Below are 16,230 nucleotides of genomic sequence, written 5' to 3'. Positions count from 1 at the left end.
GCTGATTGGCTATAATGCCTAGCTGCACCAGATGTGTAGCCTCCATTGTTAGTAGATCAACCCCTGTACATCAACCCCGTCTGTCCAACCCGCAATATAAATCCTGCCTGGCCACCATTTTTTATTTGAGGTTTATTTACACTTGCTTCGAATTTAAAACACATTAAAGTGCCTATTGCTTCAACATGCGCTTTTCTTTTTTTTTTTTTTTTTTGCTTTGTTTTTGATGCTTCTGTGATGCTTTTTTTTTTTTTTTTTTAAGCTTGACAAATGCCCTGTGTGTGTTGATTTTCTATTTTCTCAAAGTACTGCAGATCCCTAGATTATTAGTATCCCCTTTCAGCAGATCCTCAGCTCATTAGAACCCCCTTTCCGCAGATCCCCCCCCCCCCAGCTCATTACTACCCCCTTTCAGCAGATTCCTGGCTCGGCAGTAACCTCCCAGCTCTGCTGATTCCCCCGCTGCAGCAGCAGGAACCTCCCCAGCTCCTCTCTCTTTTTCTCTCTTTCTCTCGTATCCAGCTCTGCTGATCCTCCTCAGTACTATCTCTTTGGTCCCCACTCACCTCCTGCTATAGTGTTCACACTTTGCACACCACATGCGCCATCTGTTAGTTGCTCCACTCCGGTCTAGCTTTGACCTTTCTTCCTGAGTCTCCATGAATGTGATGTCTGCACCAGACACTACCAAAATATATACACATGAACTGGAAGTGACTACTGATGTCTTTCTGTTTCGCTTGTTGGTTTCGCAGTGCATCCTGGGATATCGCATACCTCTAAAACAAGCAAAGCTATCTCTGAATAAAAGACTCTCAAATACTTCCGGTGCTGTTAGTGAGCATTGTGATTTACTTATATGGAGGCTTTGGTGACTCTTTGAACCACCAAGAAAGCGACATGGGGTATATATTTTTATTTATTGTTTGTAAGCAAAAACAACCATGTGAACTAACCATTTTATTTGGTGAGAGGTGCTTTGATTGGCATTCAGAGTGCTTCAAAAAAAAAAAATTTGTCAAATGCCAAATTTTGAAGCAAGTGTAAACAAGCCTGGAAAAGCATTATAAACCTTCCTACCTGCACCTTGTGTATTTCACCTACTTAAAATGAACACACAGACTATAGTACAGCAAATCTTCAGATTCCGGTGTCAGCAGTTTGTGTTCAAACAAGCAGCATGGCACTGCACAGGGTTAATACACAGGGCCGCCATCAGGAATTATGGGGCCCCTTACACGGCTTCAGGCATGGGCCCCCTGGAGCAGAGAAAAAAAGTATAAAAAAAGAAATAACAAAAAATATTAAAAAAAAAATGCAATTTTCTTATATAAAAAAGGGGGGTTGCCAATCCGGAGCCCTGGGGACCTCTGGGCCTTTTAATAATAAAAAAAAAATATATATATATATATATATATATATTAAAAAATAAATAAACATTTATTAAAAAAAAGGGGGGGTGGCCACATGGGCCCTCTGCGAACCTCTGGGCCCTTTAATAAATATATATATATATATATATATATATATATATATATATATATATATATATATATATATATATATATATATATATATATATATATATATATATATATATATATAAAAATGTATTTATTTATTTTTTATAAAAAAAAAGGGGGGTTGCCTTCCGGGGCCCTGGGGACCTCCAAAACCCCCTTTCCTAAAAATAATTATAAAAAATCAATTATAAAAAAAAAAAAATGGGGTTTCCATTCAGGCCCCTTACAGGTGTACTGCCTGTACCCCCCCTGATGGCGGCCCTGTTAATACATGACCTCTGTCTGTAGTGTGAAAACTGACACATGCTGTGAAGAAATTGTATATTGATTGATTTTTGAGCTTAGTTAGGCGCCAAATGCCCACTGTGAAGTGAGCGTCTAAGCGCCGCTGGTGAGATGTTACTTTGAATCAATCCGTGGTGAGGAAGAGAGAGGAAAGAGAAGAGAGGGCGGTGACAGGAAAGGGTATCCAGCCCTTAGGGGAGCAAGAGGAAAGAGCCGTGGAGTGTAAGAGAGAGAAATAGAAACAAAAAAGAGGCAATGGGGATACTAGAAGAGGGGTAGAAGACATCATAGATGTCTGAATAGTCAGGGCCGTTCCGGGATCATGGTTATTAGGGAGGCAAGTGGCCCCTTCAATGAGGTGGCGGACTGTGAGAGGGGGAAAAAAAAAAAAAAGTCTAGTTCTGGTGCAGGTCAGAGCTACACTGTAATTGGATCTAACACAAGCAGGCAGAACATTCACAGCAGCCACCCCTCCTGTACAGGTGTAAAACCAAATGTGAAATAGAGGCTGCACAGGCCCCATGAAACATAGGCGGGTTGCTATTGTACCCAAAATCATGGCCCATTAATTTTTATTGTCCTCTTGCTGATCTGTTTCTGAAGTAAGAATTTTGCCCTGTTGATCAGCAAACCTTTATTACCTCCTGATTAGATAATTGAAATGCACCCACCCCCTATCTCAATCAGTATAAATATATGCATCCTTTTGGGGAAAGCATAAGCAGGGGGGCTCTTCTTTCTCCGAGTGGGGGCTCTTCTTTCTCCGAGTGGGGGCTCTTCTTTCTCCGAGTGGGGGCTCTTCTTTCTCCGAGTGGGAGCACTTCTTTCTCTGCACTTCAGCGATTGCACAAAGCGAAGGAAAATAAAATACCTTGCTATTTATAATACAGGTATACTTTGTTACAGTTTTCACTTTTCCTCCCCTTTCTAAAATGTCTACCACTCCTTCTGACAGCTGTGTTTTCTATCCTTTAAACTGTCTTTCCCTCACTCCTCTTCTCCACCCCACTATATATATATATATATATATATATATATATATTTATATTCTCACCCTCACTTCTGCCCTCTTCTTATTACTGCACACGCCAACTCATGCTAATTCTAGAGTCAAACGCCCAATACTCCAAATCACTGGGGCATGTCCCCTCATATAAATCACATTACCTCCCTCACCCTTATGCTTCTCCTATCCTCTGGTGATGTCTCCCCAAACCCTGGCCCTCCTTCATCTAATTGTGCTCAATGCACCCATTACCCTACACCCTCTGGATGCAGCCGCAATGCACACAATCTAGTTCCCATTTCTCTTCTTCCCAAGACCAGACTCCCTTTCTCTTGCGCCCTTTGGAATGCTCGCTCTGTCTGTAACAAACTCGCCTCTCTCCACGATCTCTTTATCGCTAAATCATTTAATCTACTCGCCATTACTGAAACCTGGCTTCACGAATCCGACACTGCGTCTTCTGCTGCTCTATCTTCTTTGGACTCACTCCCCCAGACCCAGTGGACGCAAAGGAGGGGGTGTTGGAAACCTATTAGCTCCACATAGCACCTTTCAGGTACTTCACCCACCTCCCTCTCTGGCACTCGCCTCATTTTGAGGCACATTGCATTCGTCTCTTCTCCCCAGTTTCTTTAAGGATAGCTGTGATCTACCGGCCCCCGTCCAGTATCCTCCTTTATTAATGACTTCTCTGCCTGGCTACTCTACTTTCTCTCTTCTGAAATCCCCACAATCATTCTTGGTGACTTCAACATCCCTACTAATGCGAACACTCCTGCAACTTCCAAACCTCTGTCTAACCTCCTCCTTTGACCTGAAGCAATGGATACATGCTCCTACTCACTCTGAAGGCAATACCCTTGACCTTGTCTTTTACCACCTATGCACTCCATGCAACCTCTCCAACTATCCTCTTCGCTGGTTCTCTACCTACTTATCCAACCGCACCTTCAGCGTTGCTTACAACTCTACTTCCTCCTCTCCTCTACTTCCATTCTCTGGGGTCCCCCAAGGTTCTGTTCTTGGACCTCGCGTATTTTCAATCTACACCTCCTCCCTGGGTCAGCTGATAGCCTCCCACGGCTTCCAATAACACCTTTGCGCTGATGACACTCAAATCTATTTCTCTACCCCTCAACTCACTCCTTCATTCTCCTCACATATCACTAATTTAATATCGGATATATCAGTTTGGATGTCGCACCACTTCCTCAAACTCACTCTATCCAAAACGGAACTTATCATTTTCCCTCCCCACGTGCCTCTTCCCCTGATCTCTCTGTCAACATTGATGGCGCAACTATCAGCCCATCCCCACATGTCAAGGTCCTAGGAGTAGTCCTGGACTCTGAACTGTCCTTTAAGCCTCACGTTCAATCACTGTCCAAATCTTGCCACCTCAACCTTCGCAACATCTCCAAAATACGCCCATTTCTAACCAATGACGCCACAAAACTCTAATTCACTCCCTGCTCATCTCTCGCCTTGATTACTGCAACTCCCTCCTCATTGGCTTACCTCTGCATACTCTAACCCCCCCTTCAATCCATGATGAATGCTGCTGCCAGACTCATCCACCTTACCAACCGCTCTGTCTCCGCTACTCCCCTCTGTCAATCCCTCCACTGGCTTCCGCTCACCTAACAAATTTAATTCAAACTACTAACAATTACCTACAAAGCCATCCACAACTCTGCCCCCAGTTACATCAATGACCTAGTCTCTAAATACCAACCTAATCGTTCTTATTAAGGCCTCCTACTCTCTAGCTCTCTCATCACCTGCTCCCATGCTCATCTCCAGGACTTTTCCAGAGCCTCTCCAAGCCTATGGAACTCCTTACCCCAATCTATCCGTCTATTTCCTTCTCTATTGGCTTTTAGAGGATCCCTGAAAACCCCCCTCTTCAGAGAAGCCTATCCTACCCAACCCTAACAACTGTATTTTCATTTGAGTCCATCTGATCATACCCCACAGCTAACTACCTTGTGTTCCACTTGACCCTCCCTTCTAGATTGTAAGCTCTAACAAGCAGGGCCCTCGGATCCCTCCTGTATTGATTTGTACTGTCTTCCCTGATGTAAAGTGCTGCGCAAACTGTTGGCGTTGTATAAATCCTGTATACAGTGGGGATCGAAAGTTTGGGCACCCCAGGTAAAAAATTGTATTAATGTGCATTACGAAGCCAAGGAAAGATGGAAAAATCTCCCAAGGCATCAAATTACAGATTAGACATTCTTATAATATGTCAAAAAAAGTTAGATTTTATTTCCATCATTTACACTTTCAAAATTACAGAAAACAAAAAAATGGTGTCTGCAAAAGTTTGGGCACCCTGCAGAATTTATAGCATGCACTGCCCCCTTTGCAAAGCTGAGACCTGCCAGTGTCATGAATTGTTCTCAATCATCGTCTGGGAAGACCAGGTGATGTCAATCTCAAAAGGTTTGAAATGCCCAGACTCATCTGACCTTGCCCCAACAATTAGCACCATGGGTTCTTCTAAGCAGTTGTCTAGAAAACTGAAACTGAAAATAGTTGAGGCTCACAAAGCTGGAGAAGGCTATAAGAAGATAGCAAAGCGTTTTTAGATGTCAATATCCTCTGTTCGGAATGTAATTAAGAAATGGCAGTCATCAGGAACAGTGGAAGTTAAAGCAAGATCTGGAAAACCAAGGAAAATATCAGACAGAACAGCTTGCAGGATTGTGAGAAAACCAATTCAAAACCCACGTTTGACTGCACGATCCCTCCAGAAAGATCTGGCAGACACTGGAGTTAGGTACACTATTCCACTATAAAAGAGATATTTGTACAAATATGGTCTTCATGGAAGAGTCAGAAGAAAACCTCTTCTACGTCTTCACCACAAAAATCAGCGTTTGAACTTTGCAAATGAACATATAGACAAGCCTGATGCATTTTGGAAACAAGTTCTGTGGACCGATGAGGTTAAAATTAGGGGTGCACCGAAATGGAAATTTCAGAAACGAAACCGAAAAAAAAAAAAAAAAAAATCAATCCGAAAATGACTTTTCTTCCCCCCCCCCCCCCCCCTATTTCAATTTTTTTTGGATGGGCACAGTGGTGGCGTTTGATGGGCACAGTGGTGGCGTTTGATGTTTTTTTTGGTAGTCAGAGAAGGCAAGCATGGCTCAATAACACACAAGTTTTTAAAAAAAAAAACGTTTGTGTGTTATTGAGCCACGTATATAAGAATGTCTAATCTGTAATTTGATGCCTTTTGGAGATTTTTCCATCTTTCCTTGGCTTCGTTATGCACATTAATACAAATTTTTACCTGGGGTGCCCAAACTTTCGATCCCCACTGTAATAATAATAAATAATATTGTGACCTCTGAAGCGACGTTGGTGTGCATGGGGTGATTAAAGTGTGCCCAGGCACACCCTGTGTGCACTCCTATGACACCTACAGAAGGAAGTTCGAGAGTTCTAAATTTCTAGAATGAGACACCTGGAAGTTATCGAACCTCAAGTACAAATATACTATATTGCAATTTACAAGATCTTCATTGTGGTGGCTGGATTTGTGTTTGTTTATAAGCTAAGATCACTTTCTGTAAATAGAGAAAATACCTATAGGTTTAAGAGTGCTGTGTCCCCCGTCACTTCCTGTGAGATGAATCCAAAGCACAAATCATGTTATCTTCTTTTCAGGCCCACTGCTTTACCATACAGGAAGTGTTCATTCTGTCTGGTGGTGCCTTTATGGGTGTTTTTTGGGGGTTTTTTTTTTTTTTTTTTTTGTTTTTTTTTTTTTTTTTTTAGGGCAGAGCATGGTTTACCTTTCTTTATAACTTTATAGAAATGTCACAAGCCAGGGGGAAAGAAGTATGTGTGTTTGCAGAATAACCCTGTTGGGTGGTGTGAATTGATTTGTTGCTTTTTATTCCTTGCAGCATGTTTGGTTGGTAGTCAGCTGACCACAACTAGTATTGTGATGACCCCCGCCGATTTCAACTGCAGCTCCGTTAATACCACTGAATGCATGGTGTGCCCTGCTGGTACTTACCCTGATAATGGTAAGTGCACATATCACTCGGGTTGTTTATAACTGTGTTGTCTCTCAGCCCTGGTTCACACTGGGCTGCGGGAGTGAAGCCGTGTGAGTTCAGCTGAACTCTCACGATTTCACTCCCGCCAGCAGTCCCGATTTCGGCCGCGATTTAAGAGACATCTGTGCAGGTTTCTGCACAGATGTCTATGTAAATCGCGGCCCGAAATCGCAAAAAGTAGTACAGAAACTACTTTTTGAAATTGGTGCAGCGCCGCAGATGCGGCGTCGCACCGATTAGGACGGTGTCATTGCCGACAATTGGCGGCAAATGCCACCAATTTGAGATGCGATTACACATGTGAAATCGCATCTCAAATCAAAGGAAATCGTACCCAGTGTGAACCTGGGCTAAGTGTCCGTTACGTTTGGCAAAGCTTGACAAACCAATTCTGGATTTCCAGCTGAATATTTTATATTTTACTGCTGCAACCACTTTTTGGGAGTACATACATGGACGGTACAGTTGGGTAAACAGAATCTGTCTTACACTACATCATCATGTTCATAGAAGCCTGACAAGCACACTTGGCCTCACCCACTCACAGATTTACTTCTACCATAGGTGGAGCATAATGGACTAGGTCAGCCACTGACTTCTTGAATATTTTACATACCTCAGCATCAATATCTCCCTGTTGCATCCCTTAGGCTCCATCATACCTCCCAACTTTTTGAGATAGGATTAAGGGACACCTACCGGCAGAAGCATGCAGGCATAGGCCACACCCCTTGCCGCGCCCCCTTAAAGGAGAATTGTAGAAAAAACAAGATTGGTTAAACCCACAAGTGCTTTTTTTTTTTTTTTTTTTTTTACCACTACTATTTCTTTATATTGGCCTTTGGAAATTACAAATGCAGCAATTTAAAATTTGTATGAAAGGTTTAACACTAGAAAAACAATTTTTATAGATAAAAAGTGCATTTTATATACATATATAATCAGACCAAAATGAGGGACAGAGGGACATTGCTACAAATCAGGGACAATCCCTCCAAATCAGGGACAGTTGGGAGCTATGGGCTCCATTCACATGAGCGTTTTTGGTATGCTGCAATTCCCAACAGCAGGAATCTACATGTGTGCAAACGGGCATGCATAACTGCAACCCATGACAGCCTGTCATTGCAGTTTATGGGCTCAGAAGCTGCTGCTATCCACACAGCGGAGGCTGAGGGGGCGAGCAGGAGTGTCAGGACACTCTACTTTGCAGATAGAGAAAGGAGCTGTGTGTTACAGTAGTGGGCATCCTGACACTCCTGTTCGCCCTCTCCCCCCTCAAGAGGCTTTCTCCACACCAGGGAGAAAGCCTCACATTACTGTGTGGAGTTACAGACAGAAGAACAGGAAGTGAGGATTTCTCAGAAGAAATAAGGACATTTAAAAGCAAAATGGAAGGATGAGGTAAGTGAAGGAGGACTGCACTAAGGTAAAGGAAGCTATTTAGGGGAAAAAAATGTTTTTTTCCTTTACAACCCCATTTGTTGGAGCCCTCAGAAAAGCCTGTTTTTTCTGGGTATGGGGGAATATGTGACCTTCGCCACTTCCGTCCAGAATGTAGTAATCTACCCAGAGTGGCCAATCACCAGGCCTCAACTTTATCACCTGAGGGTCCTTAGCACTTTGTAAGCTCTGACACCAAGCTTACTCAAAAAGATTTGACCTGGGGCTATGACAAGTAAACAGGGTGTTGGAGGAATGGCATTAAGGTGAGAATTGTGAGCTTTGTTTTGAGACGTTATTGCTTTGACCTGATTGGGACACAATCCTTTTAGGGTGACCACGTGTCGCGGATTGCCCGGGACAGTCCCGCATTCTGCAGGTCTGTCCCGGGCACCTTCACACTGGGACAATACAGTGTCCCGGAATGTAACTGACACAGGTCTTAGCATGAACCCCTCAGAGCTTAAGATGTGACACCCCCCCCCCCAAATAGTGAAGAACTACAGGTCCCAGCATAGATCTGTGAAATCTATGGGATCACACCCTTAGATCTCACGGGTTCATGCTGGGAGATTCAAATTGGGGGGGTCACATCTTTAGATATCAGGGGTTCATGCTGGGATTGGTAGTCCTTTACTTTGGGGGTGTGTGACCTCCCCAGAGCTAAAGTTGTGAGACCCCCGCCCCCCAAATAGTGAAGAACTACAGGTCCCAGCATAAACCTGTGAAATCTATGGGATCACACCCTTAGATCTCAGGGGTTCATGCTGGGTGTTGTAGTCCTTAAAATTTGGGGGGGGGTCACATCTTTAGATATTAGGAGTTCATGCTGGGACTTGTAGTCCTTCACTTTTGGGGGGATGTGACCCCCCAAAAGTGAAGGATTACAGGTCCCACCATGAACCCCTCAGAGCTGGATATGTGACCCCCCCCCCCCCAACCAGTAAAGAACTACAGGTCCCAAGATGAACCAGTGAAATCTGTGGGGTCACAAAAAAGGTATAAAAAAATTATCTTTTTTTAGGAAGGGGGGGGGGGGGGAGGGTGTCCCAGAATGGCAGTTTGGAAATGTGGTGACCCTAAATCCTTTTAAATAATGCATCCTAGATTATCGAAGGCCTCATTGAAGTTTCCCAGTGCATTGCAATCAGCAGTTAGTAATACTGTGCAGTAACTTTAGCCAAGGGCGGCCATGAACTTTCTCGAGTAGGAAGTAGTATGGAAAAGGCAATAATCTAGTTATTTAATCCTCGTCTGTCATATGAGCTTAAATTGGGTGAGTGAGTCAGCTGCAAGAAACTATTTCTGTTCAGATGACAGAATGGAACCATTCACAGTAATTTAGAGACAAACGGGAATTGTAGATGGTCTCATTTACTGGTATATTTGATGGCTATGCTTTTCTATTAAAAACACACAACCTCTTATTAACCTTGTGTTTTTTTTTTTTACCTGCATAAGTTGTGCATTGATCGTGTGGTTTCATCATGTCATTTGTTGCCCTGTATATATACAGGCCTATAGTAGAGTAAATCTTCATATTCCGGTGTTGGAAATTTCTGTGTTCAAGCTTGAGGTATTTGGCATGACACTGCAAAGGTTAATGTAGGACCTCTGTTGTGTGAGAACTGACACTTCCTGTGAAGAAACTACATGCCTCTCAGTCTAGTGCTCTGCAGATGAGAGCTAATTTAGTAATTGGATCTAACGGACCTAAAAAGGCTTGACTTAGAAGGGGAGAGTTGTTTCATCAAACTAGCCTTGCCACATTTGATGTAAGGCAGAGAAAATGGCAAGTCCATGGATTGGCCGCTGTGTGACCTGGAACAAGTTGCCTATCTGTTTAATGAATAGGGACAAGCAAGGGGAATGAATACATATAGGAATTGATAAGCCATGACATGACAAACTGCAGCCACAACATGTGAGCCCCTCATTACAAGGCAAGGCAAGGCAAGCAAATGACACAGGGAATAGAGCCCCACCTAGTTAAAACATTTAAAAGCATACAATGTCTTGTGTATCGCCAACCGAAAGTGTTTAAAGAAATAACCATTTAATTATTGATGATGAAAAAGTGTGTTTCACCAAGTCAATAGTCTTATTTCTTTAGGAAGAGAACGAAAAAAACGAAAGAGCTTGGGAGGAGCCGCTGTACGAACTATGCAATGTTAGTAAAGCGATTTCCCCCCCCCCCCCCCCCCGCTGAGCTATTGTCTCCTGCCTGATCTTTTTTGGTCATGCTCCTTCGATAGACGCTGGATGAACGACCCGATTTCTGTCGGATCGGCTAACGTATAGTACATGGGCTGAATACTGCCTGTGTGTAAAGCACCTTAACAACTTCTTGTTGTACACAAATTTTTTTCCCCAATTTTATTTTTACTGGTATGTAGCGCTACCCCCGCAGGAGCCGCTGGTTTGTTGTTGGGATCGGCATATTAAGTTACCTCACTGTTGTCTAGGGGTGTAGCTGATGAATAAAATAGTGAGCGAATGTCCAGTACATGAAAGAAAGTTTTCAAATGCTTTATTTCAGGCCCAACATGGCCAACATCAACATGCAGTAGGAAGGAAAAGGTTGATGAAGCGATAGAGAACTTTGCGGTATCAGGCCTGGATATAGAAAGAGCAATCCTGCTCTCAGCAGCACAATGATAGTAGTCACTGTTCGTCGCCACTCTAGCCAGAGTGGGTGAAGTGCCCCCGGACAGACTTCTGCCACAAGCCTGGCAGCCGAAGTGTCACTTTAGATTGCTGGGAGGAACACGCCTCTGCCACAGACCTGGCTCTGGGGCCTCTGCCACAGACCTAGCTCTAGGGCCTCTGTCACAGGCCTAGTACTTAAATGAGCTAAATGGACGAATTGGGCGAATCCTCCCAGTAAACTGAACATAGGTCACCGGATGACAGCAAAGAGTACCTGTCAGCATTCCAGTCACCAGATCCCAGATGGTTCGTTCAAGCTCTGTTGGACAACCTGCCTGCGGGTTCTCCTCAAGCCGATCCCCCCAATAGAGCGGCACCCAGCCTGGGATCTTCTCAGTAAAGCGGGGGACCCAGTAAGTCACTGGGGCCCCTCTCTGCAATATGGAGCTCTGCGTAGCATGCGACCCCGGCCTGGAAGGCAATCGCCGGGGTCCGTTGGATGCGTGCACCCTAAAGGTGGATGCCGCACCTGGAACCCGGAACCCACGGGGAGAACCAATAAAGATGGCTTCTGCCACAGATATACCCCTCCCTAGCATGCCCCACGAGGGAAAAGTCCTCTAATTGGCTGCTGGGGAGAAGTGGCTCTGCCAGAATCCCTCTAGCGCCACCTGTCGCCCAGGGGTGGAAACAACACCCCTGGAGCGCAGGCTGACCTACAGGACAGTTCAGGAATGACAGCAGACCATAATTTAACAAATTGTGAATGGGAGCAAAATAACTCTCCCATTCCCCACTAACTTTAGCGTAGTGCCCGTACTGAAAGTAAGGGGGCACTACAGGTATCATTTTAGACAAGATTTTTACCGGCTGGTCCTGTCTCTATCTCTCTATCTATCACCTCTCTCTCGCTATCTTGTATACTCACCTATTCCGTCCTTTATTGCAGATACAGAATTTTGTCAGTGCTGTTCCAACGCTTCCTGCGTAAACTCCTCACATTGCTTACCTTGCCAGTTCGGATATTACCAGCCACACAGTGGTCAAGCTGATTGCCTGCCATGCCCACAGGGCTTTTATACCAAGTAAGTCATAAAAACAATTGACATTTCGCTTTTACAGATCCCTTTCCCACAAAACGCAGGTAACTGCACATAGTGAGAACTGGCTCTTAAAGCAAAACTGCTTGTAATTTACCATAGTTATACAGTAAAACCTTGGATTGCGAGCATAATTCGTAATTGTATACATCGCTCCTAAAGTGCTGCAAAGATACTGCTTGCAGGACTTTTTTCTTTTTTTTTTTTTGTCCTGCAAGCGAACCACTCACTGGAGTGACAGGAAAGGTGCTTTACAGGCACTATTTTTAGCGCTATAGCGACTGTAAAGCACCTCAGTGTAAAAGTAGCCTAAATGTAATCCTATTGCTACACTCAGGCCCCATACACACGGGAGGATTTATCCGCGGATACGGTCCAGCGGACCGTTTCCGCGGATAAATCCTCTCGAGGATTTCAGCAGATTTCTCTGCGATGGAGTGTACTCTCCATTGCATTGAAATCCGCGCCGAAATCCTCTGGCGATGACGTGTCGCGCCGTCGCCGCGATTATGACGCGGCGACGTGCGCGACGCTGTCATATAAGGAATTCCACGCATGCGTCGAATCATTACGACGCATGCGGGGGATCCCTTCGGACGGATGGATTCGGTGAGTCTGTACAGACCAGCGTATCCATCCGTTGGGATGGATTCCAGCAGATGGATTTGTTCTGCATGTCAGCGAATATCCGATCTGCTGGAATCCATCCCAGGGGAGATATATCCGCGGAAACAGATCCGCTGGCGTGTACACACCATAGGATCTATCCGCAGAAACCCATTTGCTGGAATTTATCTGCGGATGGATTCTATAGTGTGTATGGGGCCTCAGAGGCGCCTCTTCTCTCTTTTATACTCAGTTGTGACATGATGCTACTTGTATATCAAGTAAATATTTATGTAAAAATGTTGCTTGTCTTGCAAAAAGTTACTCTCAAACTAAGATTTTACTATATAGGGAAATGCAGTATTTTGATATCGATCTGACTGTTTTGATGTTGAATTTTAAAATCCGACTGACTCTTTAGATGCTCAATTATAAAAGCAGCGGCGTTCGATCAGCAAACCTGTGAGATCAGCGGGCAATCAGCTTGATCTCACAGGTTTGCTGATCTGACAGAACGCTGCTGCTTTTATAATTGAACATCTAAAGAGTCAGTCGGGTTCAAAATACTGTATTTCACTACATAAGCTCAGTTTAATGCTAAAAATGCATGTGAAATGGCCGACTCCGGTGGGTGTAACAAGATGTCCACTTGCCGGCGTCTCACTGTTTCCTTATTGTGGGCGAGTGCGGGGTGTACCAAGATGGCCGTGACGGAACATCACTTGCGTTACAAAATTTGACGGGTCGCCTAATCTGACAGAACACCTGCATTTAACTCTGGCCCCATGAACACGATAAGCAATTACAAACACCTCTAAAGTCACGTTTTCAAAGGCAAAAACCGGCGTTTAAAACGCCCGTTTTTGCCGCGAATTGCGCAGCGTTTTGCCGCGTTTGCGGCTGTCAGCGCTTATCTCAAAGACATTGTAGACCCTCCCAAAGTTTAAAACGCAAAAATAAAACGCTTCTGAACCCAAAATTTTGCGTCTGAAAAAACGGACATAAACCCAACTGCTTTAAAACGCCAAAAAATGTGATTGTGTGCATGGACACATAGGATAACATTAAATGTGTTCAGGGGCAGTTGAAAAAAATGCCCAAATGCCTCTGAACTCGAGTTTAGCATCGTCTCGTGTGCATGGGGCCTTACAGTTTATAGAAAGTGTTTTATAGATGTAACATTTGTAAATGGTGACATGTGCAGGCCAGATGTATGAACCCCACAGATCTGCACCTCCTATAACAGGCTTATTTTGTCTATGTGATACAATAAATATGGAAGTAATCATTTTTATTTTATTTTTGCTATTTTGTCCTGTAGCACTTCAAAAAGTGAGGTTTGTCAGTCATGTCAGCCAGGATCTTTTTCTAATGCAAGCGCATCCGTGTTGTGTACATCGTGTGAAAAAGGTATGGTCACGTATTTATGATGGTACACTGTAGCAGAAGCTATGGGATTAAAGCCCAGCTCTGGCAATGCAAGAAATATTAAGTGTCAAGGGGTTATAGTTCATGGCTGCTGCTGCAAGCTTGGTATTAATATCTTTTACAGCCGGTAATCCATTTTCAGGTAAAGGGGATCCTGGTGGCTCTAGAGCTAACCAATCACTTTTAAGGGTCTCTGAAGGTGCAGTCCACTACTGACTCTTGCAGTTTCCCAGGCTCCCATTCATTCCGGGATCTCAGGGCTGTGGTAAAATGCTGTAGCAGTGAGAGCTGGAAAAGACTAATATACCCAGCACAGAACATATTCATAACATATTCAAGCACAATCTGTGCTTGGTTAGCTGCAGCGGAGGGCAAGAGAGACATTGAGGGTATAATAGACCCTTGATGTCTCCATAGAGCAGTGGTTCTCAGCCTGGGGGTCGAATGATGATTTGCCAGGGGTCACCGAATCCTGGGCTGTTCCTGAAGCCCGCACCGCCCTACCAGCCTTTTTGCCCACTCAGCCTCTTCGCAGCCTCCCACTCAGTTCACGGCATGACTGGGGGCAGAGACTAGAGGTCAGCTGACTGGTGAGGAATGTGAAGTGGAAGGGGCTGGAGGAGACCCTATCTCCTGATTTCGGCAAAGGTGTCACTGCTACGAGACACCACAAAGGGGTTTTAATATTGTACAAGTGGAAAGGAACTCAGGGAGCTGTACATTTTCATGGGTTATGGGTGCAAATTACTTGACTTGCCTTGGGTGCTGACAACCCATGCTATGAAAATAATTTTACTGTTAGGGGTCCCGACAACCTGGGAAATTTTATCAAGGGGTCACTAAACTAGAAAGGTTGAGAACCACTGCCATAGAGGGTACCTGTCATCTTCCCAAGCTGTCACACAGGGGGCTGGTTAGTTCTCTTGTGATGGCAGTAAAGTTACAAAAAGAACAGGAGGGGAAAAAAAATATATAAACAAAATGATGCACTCCCATTCAATGCGAATGTGCAGGGCATGCACATGTGTGGGAAAATAACACACATTTGAGGTCTTGCCGCAAACATCAGAGTGAGAGCAGTAGTTCTAGGGCCATAATTCATGGTTCACTCCTAACCTGTAAATATTTTTAAAACCTATAGAACATTTGGGGTACTAATAGTTTTTTTACAATTTCACAGGCATGTACAATGTTTAGACTTAACATGTTCGTTATCTATTTTGACGAAACCTAATCTCTAAGGGCCAGATTCACAGCCGAGATACGACGGAGTATCTCAGATACTCCGTCGTATCTCTCAGAGTATCTATGCGACTGATTCATAGAATCAGTTACGCATAGATAGGCAGAAGATCCGACAGGTGTAATTGTTTACACTGTCGGATCTTAGGATGCAATACCGCGGCCGCCGCTGGGGGGAGTTCGCGTCGTAAACCAGCGTCGGGTATGCAAATTAGTAGTTACGGCGATCCACGACGGTTTTTCGTGTTCGCTACGTCGCTGCTAGTCTAGTTTCCCGTCGCAAAGTTAGTCGTCGTTTTAGGTGCCCTAACTTTACACAGCACACGTATGTGCTGTATAAAGTATGGCCGTCGTTCCTGCGTCGAAATTTAAAAATGTTTCCTTCTTGTGTAAGACTTCCGGGAATACGGAAGTACGCTACGCACGTCGCCATTCGAAAAAATTACGTCACTTCGCGCAAAGCACGGCGGGAAATTCAAAAGGGAGCATGCACAGTAGGTCCGGCGCGGGAGCGCGCATAATTTAAATGGCACACGCCCCTTTGAATTACACGGGCTTACGCCGGAGCCCGCCGGCGGAAGTTTTCTTGCAAGTGCTTTGTGAATCAGGCACTTGCGTTGAAAACTTGCGGCAGTGTAACGTATCTACGATACGTTGCGCCGCCGCGATTCTACGTGAATCTGGCCCTTAGATTTTACCAGAAATTTTTGCACAAAAATTAATTTTAGTATATTTTTTCCTTTTAAAATATGCTTTGGGTTAACCGCTTGGCATGTATAGAGTGACCTAAAAAACTGCAACTGCCACTGTTTTATTCTCCAGGGTCTTTGCTTTCAGAAAATATAATTGTTTGGGGGTTTACAGTAATTTCT

The 16,230-nt window shown here is 44.3% G+C and overlaps 1 protein-coding gene across 1 annotated transcript in view; it reads left to right on the top strand.

The window, feature by feature from the left end:
• The window catches only part of LOC120924368 (tumor necrosis factor receptor superfamily member 9-like), a 37,583-nt gene that overhangs the window by 2,836 nt on the left and 18,517 nt on the right, over nt 1–16,230 (top strand). Inside the window, exons 2-4 of the mRNA XM_040335292.1 lie at nt 6,735–6,857; nt 11,932–12,067; nt 14,010–14,098. Coding sequence (XP_040191226.1) covers nt 6,735–6,857; nt 11,932–12,067; nt 14,010–14,098 — 348 coding nt within the window. The remainder of the gene's footprint in view (nt 1–6,734; nt 6,858–11,931; nt 12,068–14,009; nt 14,099–16,230) is intronic.

Source organism: Rana temporaria, chromosome 1, assembly GCF_905171775.1.
Source record: "Rana temporaria chromosome 1, aRanTem1.1, whole genome shotgun sequence".
Lineage (NCBI taxonomy): Eukaryota > Metazoa > Chordata > Amphibia > Anura > Ranidae > Rana > Rana temporaria.
This window is presented reverse-complemented; position numbering and strand designations above follow the sequence as displayed.